The 6,841-nt window shown below is 41.4% G+C and overlaps 1 protein-coding gene and 1 long non-coding RNA gene across 4 annotated transcripts in view; both read left to right on the top strand.

Moving 5' to 3' along the window:
• The first annotated feature begins 302 nt into the window (after positions 1-302).
• cntnap5a (contactin associated protein family member 5a) overlaps positions 303-6,841 on the top strand; it is a 155,266-nt gene continuing 148,727 nt past the window's right edge. Inside the window, exon 1 of one of the 3 annotated variants that reach the window (XM_085136080.1) lies at positions 303-913. In XM_085136080.1, coding sequence (XP_084992206.1) covers positions 841-913 — 73 coding nt within the window. In that variant the 5' untranslated portion in view covers positions 303-840. The remainder of the gene's footprint in view (positions 914-6,841) is intronic. The other 2 variants (XR_014869904.1, XR_014869905.1) reach the window with 2 other exon arrangements.
• The window catches only part of LOC146499967 (uncharacterized), a 30,213-nt gene continuing 24,291 nt past the window's right edge, over positions 920-6,841 (top strand). The window contains exon 1 of the long non-coding RNA XR_014869907.1: positions 920-6,687. This is a non-coding gene — a long non-coding RNA (uncharacterized LOC146499967). The remainder of the gene's footprint in view (positions 6,688-6,841) is intronic.

Genomic DNA, 6,841 nt, shown 5'->3' with positions numbered 1-6,841 from the left:
ACGAATGAAACAACAGCAAGCGACCAAAGATCACCTGTGAAAGAGTTACAGTGTTAATAAAAATAAGTAAATAAACTATATTCTTCGTAATAAGTTATGTGATCGTTTGTCTTTAAAGATGGACGACAGGAGAATCTGTAACCAAATAGTCTAAATGACATCCTGGTATAGACTCAGTCAAATAAAATTCAACTTGACAAAACAAATATAATCTTAAGTCAAAGTAAATACAATAAAATAAACGAGGTATTAAGTAAAATCCGATATTTTGTTGCGATGAAACAAAGTAACATGTGAGTATCTCCTGTGACAGCTGCCATCGGCTTTAACAAAGTGCCGTGACTGTTTATTCCGCGTGGAATGGTTCATATTTCCCACGCATGTCCATGTAACGCATGTAAGTGCGCTGGACTTGAGTCTTGAAGCCCGTGTTTTCTGGAAACGTCAACAGCAGCTTTTGCTGTGCGGTGAAATGAAGTCATCAGCAGGCTGCAAAGTGCGTTATTTGATGATGTCTGAACACACGGAGCGAAATACAGCAACGATTGCGGCTTTTCTCTGCGGATCTTCGCTATTGTTCTGTGTTTTTATAGCAGCGCTCGGGCATCGCAGTGCTCCGCTCTGCCAATAAAATGTGAACCCGACAAAGAGAGAGAGAGAGAGGCAGAGAGGGGAGCGGGGGTGGGCTGTACCTCGCAGTGAGGGAGTGCCATCGTGGGAGCGGTTCGCTCCTTCACATCAGACCTCTGCTATCCCTCCAAGCCGGAGGACCGAGGAGGAGCCGCCGTGCTGCGTTGCTCTCTGCGGACTCACGGATAATAGCGCACTACAGCTGAGAAAATGGTTTTGCTGCTGCCGATGGTTACCCTTTACACGCTGAGCGTCTTTAGCGGAGCATCCGCCGCCACTCACCGTAAGTGTTTCACCTCAGTGCGCTCACCTGTCTGCGCCTCTGCTCTGCGGGCGGACAGCTGGCGGCGCGCCTGAATCAGGGGCTGCTCCGACCGGCGGAGTTTTACGCGCGCCTCGTAGCTGAGCCTTCCTATTGTTGCAGAAGCAGCGTCGTGATTGTTGTGCGGCACCGCGGTGCTGGTGTCGGCTCTCCTCACTTCACTTTCTGCTTTCGAGCACATAAACAAGTTGTTGATGTCTGCTGGCTGAGGTTTTGCTTTGAACGGACTGCGCGATGAAGGTCATGCGAACAGGTTCGTTTGGTTGGAGGCAGACGCGCTGCGGAGCTCGTCCTTAGTTGGCGCTTTCATGTGGGATTTTTACGAGTCTCAGTCTCGGGTCGTGTTTTGCTGATGTGTGTTGGGGACCCAGAAGTGCTGACTGGCCACAGATGTGCTGCTCAGACGGCTGCTGGTATTGGTCGACTCCTACGTACAAGCCCCCTCTTACACCTTTCACTCCAGAAAGAGACTTTTACGCCGTGATTTGACGCCGTTTGTTTTTACCTGCAGTACTGCGTCCAGTAATAATCTCGATTGGCTATCGACCACCTATCTGAGCTTTGTAAAAGCAAAATGAATTGTTCTGATCCCAGGATAAAGGACTTGTGCTGTCCTTCGTTTCTACAGTAAACTGACCGTTGTTGTTTTCATGGTTGGATAAAAACAAGCATTTTTTAAAGGCCTTGAGCATTAACTCAGAGTTTCTCAGTGGACTGTGGAATTCTCTCAATGACAAAGTGCAAACCAGGGGGTTAAAATATCATAAAGTCCCATCATGTGCAATTCAACAGCATCACAATGTGTGTCCTTCACGATGATCGTTGTGATGTCTCACACCAACTTCAGCAGAAACAGACACAAATCTGTGTTACATGGTAAACGTACAGTAGCTTTCATGGCTTTACAGTAAATGTAAGATGCTCACTTTTATTTCCTGAAATAAAAATAAGAGTTAATTCTTTATATTTTCATGTGGTAACAACATAAGAGGACATATGACTGACCAGCAGTGAACCCGGATGGTTAAGGGCCGTGGTGCAGGTTCACTCCTGCATGCCTGCATTTATCCACTCACCTGCTTTGGCTCGTGGCCTTTGCGTTGGTCGTTCTGTACAGAAGCTGTTGCACACACCAATGTTTGCTGGAACTGTTCTGGTCAGTGAGCACAGGCTGAAGTCATCCAAACTGAAGGTTTGAACTAGTGGAGCTCATATTCAAGATTTCTCAAGATTTCGTCTTAAACCACAATCCAGAAATATTCTTTTGAATGTTGCCGACCAAAACAAACAAAAGCACGGCTGCTCGTATGAATCTGTTTATTTAAAACAAACGTGTTTCCATGTCCTACACATGAAGTGCGATGGCCTGTGGGTGCCCTTAGTGAGCTCCGCTCTGACAGATATGGAACAGCATCTATTCTCCAACTGGAAACAGAGGAAACCATCAGGGACCTGCTGAGCATGAACCTTTAGTAATGAGCCGTGCAGTTATTCCACAGCTCCCACTGATGTCGACCAAAATTATAACTCACTAAGACGACGTCAGCCTCTCTATCTGAAGTCCAGTTGGTTCTTGTTCTGTTATTTCATGCCTATAATAATTCATTCTGGCCCTAAATGTTTCTTTAAGCTATTTGTTTAGAGGCACCTGTTTACCTGCTGCTACCTTTAACCTGTTTGTTACAAATATAAAAACAAGGCAAATGTTGTGACTCTGCACTGTTCACCTGCTGCTCACACTTTATTGGGCTAACTACAGTAAGCTGAGTCATCCACTGGTCTGTTTCTTTGGGTCTTTGTCCTCACAACAACTGCAGCACACAGTGTGTGATGCTGTGGGTGGGCAGTGCTTGTTAAGCCCCACAGCAGCACTGTGTCTCATAACTTTCCAGCTTTGCATTCAATGTCACAAAAACTGTCTGTTTTAAATGTTTAATTATGCAGGTGAATTTAGTATGCTAGTTTGAACGCCAGGTGGGCGGAGCTTCTGTGGTTCCCGTCAGAGCTGCGAGGACGACCACATTATTATTATTATGTTTAGACTGTGTGTTGAGCTTTAGCCTCACATGCTAACCTCGTTCTATCAGCAGAATGTAGAGATGAACCCTTTCAATTCAAATGTCAGTTTCTTACACAATCATTGAGATTTGGATTAGAGCTGGGCGATAGAATGATAACGATATATATTGCGAAATAACTTTTTCTCGATAGAAAAATGAAACTATTGCGATAGGCCTCACCGCTCTCGTCCTCTTAAAAAAAAAAGAACAGCCAATCCAAATTAAGTAGCGCAGAGCCGAACCAATCACAGCCGCAGCGTCACGTCACGTGACTTGTTACGTACAGCACAAGTGCCAAGCCGCACATGTGTATTTGTTTGGGAAGCAGCCAGCCGCCGTGCCGCCCGGGTAATGGAGGAAAAATCAACCGAGAGCGTGACCGAAGGTTAGCGAAGAGAAAACCGATGATGGTTCCAACGCCGGAGAGATTGTCGAACGGAAGAGCCACAGAAGTTTTGTAGTGTGGAGGTATTTCTGCTATTTCAAGTCAAACAGAGTAGCGCGCACTGTAAATGTGCCGAAAGCAAGTCTGGAAATACAATAAATCGCTTTCTGACTGAAAGTGCTAATTCGTCATTCGGCTTTTGTCAGACTAAAGTAACTGCTAAACTGTTTGAAAAGCTCAGCTATACAACAAGGAGAGATCGAGAATTTCCTTTTAGTTCTCAGTTTATTTGATATTGACAAAAGTTAGTCAATTTTGTCTGTTCTTCTGTAAAACAAACTAAGATTTATTTTTAGAATTAATATTTTGTTTCTAAGTGGAATTGACAATTTAGTCTGTTTTGTTTGTTCTGTTTTGAAACGTAAACACTTTAGCGGCTGCCTTTTGTGTAGTTTGCAATATTTGCCTTTATTTATCTGAAAAAGTCTCATGTTCCTTAAGTACATCTACCCTGTTGAACTTATTATGGGAAATAAATATTTAAATCAAAACAAGCTGCTGATTATTTCACATTTTGCTTGTGAGCAACGGCACATTTAAATCTTACACATATAGTTATTTGGCTTATATCATGATATATATCGTTATCGCCTGAAATGAAAAACATATCGTGATATATGTCCTTATCACCTGAAATGAAAAACCATATCGTGATATATAACATTATCGCCTGAAATGAAAAACATATCGTGATATATATCGTTATCGCCTGAAATGAAAAAACATATCGTGATATATATCGTTATTGCCTGAAATGAAAACATATCGTGATATATATCGTTATCGCCTGAAATGAAAAAACATATCGTGATATATATATCGTTATTGCCTGAAATGAAAACATATCGTGATATATATCGTTATCGCCTGAAATAAAAAAACATATCGTGATATATATCGTTATCGCCTGAAATGAAAACATATCGTGATATATATCGTTATTGCCTGAAATGAAAACATATCGTGATATATATCGTTATCGCCTGAAATAAAAAAACATATCGTGATATATATCGTTATCGCCTGAAATGAAAACATATCGTGATATATATCGTTATTGCCTGAAATGAAAACATATCGTGATATATATCGTTATCGCCTGAAATGAAAACATATCGTGATATATATCGTTATCGCCTGAAATAAAAAAACATAGCGTGATATATATAGTTATCGCCTGAAATGAAAAAACATATCGTGATATATATCGTTATCGCCTGAAATGAAAACACGTATCGTGATATATATCGTTATCGCCTGAAATGAAAAAACATATCGTGATATATATAGTTATCGCCTGAAATGAAAAAACATATCGTGATATATATCGTTATTGCCTGAAATGAAAAAACATATCGTGATATATATCGTTATCGCCTGAAATAAAAAAACATAGCGTGATATATATAGTTATCGCCTGAAATGAAAAAACATATCGTGATATATATCGTTGTCGCCTGAAATGAAAAAACGTATCGTGATATATATCGTTATCGCCTGAAATAAAAAAACATATCGTGATATATATCGTTATCGCCTGAAATGAAAACATATCGTGATATATATCGTTATTGCCTGAAATGAAAAAACATATCGTGATATATATATCGTTATCGCCTGAAATAAAAAAACATAGCGTGATATATATAGTTATCGCCTGAAATGAAAAAACGTATCGTGATATATATCGTTATCGCCTGAAATGAAAAAACATATCGTGATATATATCGTTATCGCCTGAAATGAAAAAACGTATCGTGATATATATCGTTATCGCCTGAAATGAAAAAACATATCGTGATATGAAAAAATCTTATATCGCCCAGCTCTAATTTGGATCTATATGATGTGCTTCTGTGTTCCTGATTATTAGAATAAATCCATCAGCTGTGTTTTAGCTGCAGTCTAACAAAGTGTGACGTGTCTCAAGAACTAACAGTCAGTGCAGCTTCTGTTTAAACTGATATGTTGATGGTTTGTGTAAAACGGAGCTTCCTAACCTTTCTTGTCCTTTCTTGTCATGTTGAAAGTGTAAAAAGTGATTTCCAGCAGTGAAAGAACTCAGCACGAGCACGCCGTCGTCTCATGTGCTCGTCTGTCTTTGAGGTTTGCGTCAGGATTTAAGCGGTTTGTGTTGAGGTGGGAACCTGAGCTCAGACGACAGCTGCATTAGTCACCCGTGACAGTGATGCGTTTTCAAACGTGACCTGTGATCAGGTTTGACACGTGTGGCCTGATGAAACGGCGAGCTCCTCCTGGAGGTCAAAGAGCCGCTCTCATATTTACCGCTGGGGAAACGAGGAAGCGAACAAAGATGCATCATCGCTGGTTTATCAGGTGACAGAGTTAATGGCAGCCATTTTCCTCGGCGAGGCCCGTGTGTGCGTCCTTTGGCTCCACAAAGACACGGCGATATGCCCGCGTTCGTTTTATGTTATCGGCTCATTGGTCCAACAATGCTGGAAACAGGCAACGGGACCACAAATATATGGAAATAACACTTACTTTATTATTATAGTAAAAATCGAGTTTTATTGACTGTAGTGGAAATATGTGCTGACAATAAGAAACCACAGTGTGTTCTCCAGTAGCACTATCAGCGCTATCAGTGTATCATGTAGGGCTTGAGTGCTTTCTTTTAAATGTACCGAGCTCACTGCACAATTCCCCTGCTGGCTTTGTGGTTTTTAATGACTAAGGCTGGTGTGGACCACTCAAAGCACATTTATACATCAGCTGAGATAAAGCAGGCTGTAGCTTATCTTTGTATGTTTTACTAGTGACCTGGACGTTTGGCTGAGCATGCAGATTAACACGGTCCTGCTGTTGCACAAGGTTCATTTGTACGACATCTTCAAAACCACCTTGGTTGTTTTTGCTACCAAGCAGAGAAAATAAAAAAATGTTCCTGCGAGCATGTTAGCAAACTTTCACCAGACAAGGACGCACACGTGGGCGTCATGGAAAGACTGAACCATAATATCATGTTGACAATGTTTGCAATTTATATGTATAGAAGCTGAAGTTCATTAACTACTTTCCAACCTGCTACAGCTCAATAAAAATGAACAGGGAGCATGCAGCGGTTCAGCGTTGCTTGGTGTTCGTGTTACAGCTGCTGTGGTGCAGAACTCAGGTGGGGCTGCTGGCTGTTGACGGTCCTGAACTTTAGGCTTAATGCTCAGGAAACAACAACCTTTCAACTCCTTTAAAAATGCAAAAAAATTGGTGTTAAGAGGCGTCAGCAAGAGGTAATGGTAAATGGACTGGTTCTTATATAGCGCTTTTCTACTCTTCTGAGCACTCAAAGCGCTTTACACAACTTGTGCATTCACCCATTCACACCCATTCGCACAAGCACATTGATCTAAGTGCATTCGAAGT

Source organism: Neolamprologus multifasciatus, chromosome 16 (assembly GCF_963576455.1).
Source record: "Neolamprologus multifasciatus chromosome 16, fNeoMul1.2, whole genome shotgun sequence".
NCBI lineage: Eukaryota > Metazoa > Chordata > Actinopteri > Cichliformes > Cichlidae > Neolamprologus > Neolamprologus multifasciatus.
Note: the sequence above shows the minus strand (reverse complement) of the source record. Positions and strands in the feature narration are given on the sequence as shown.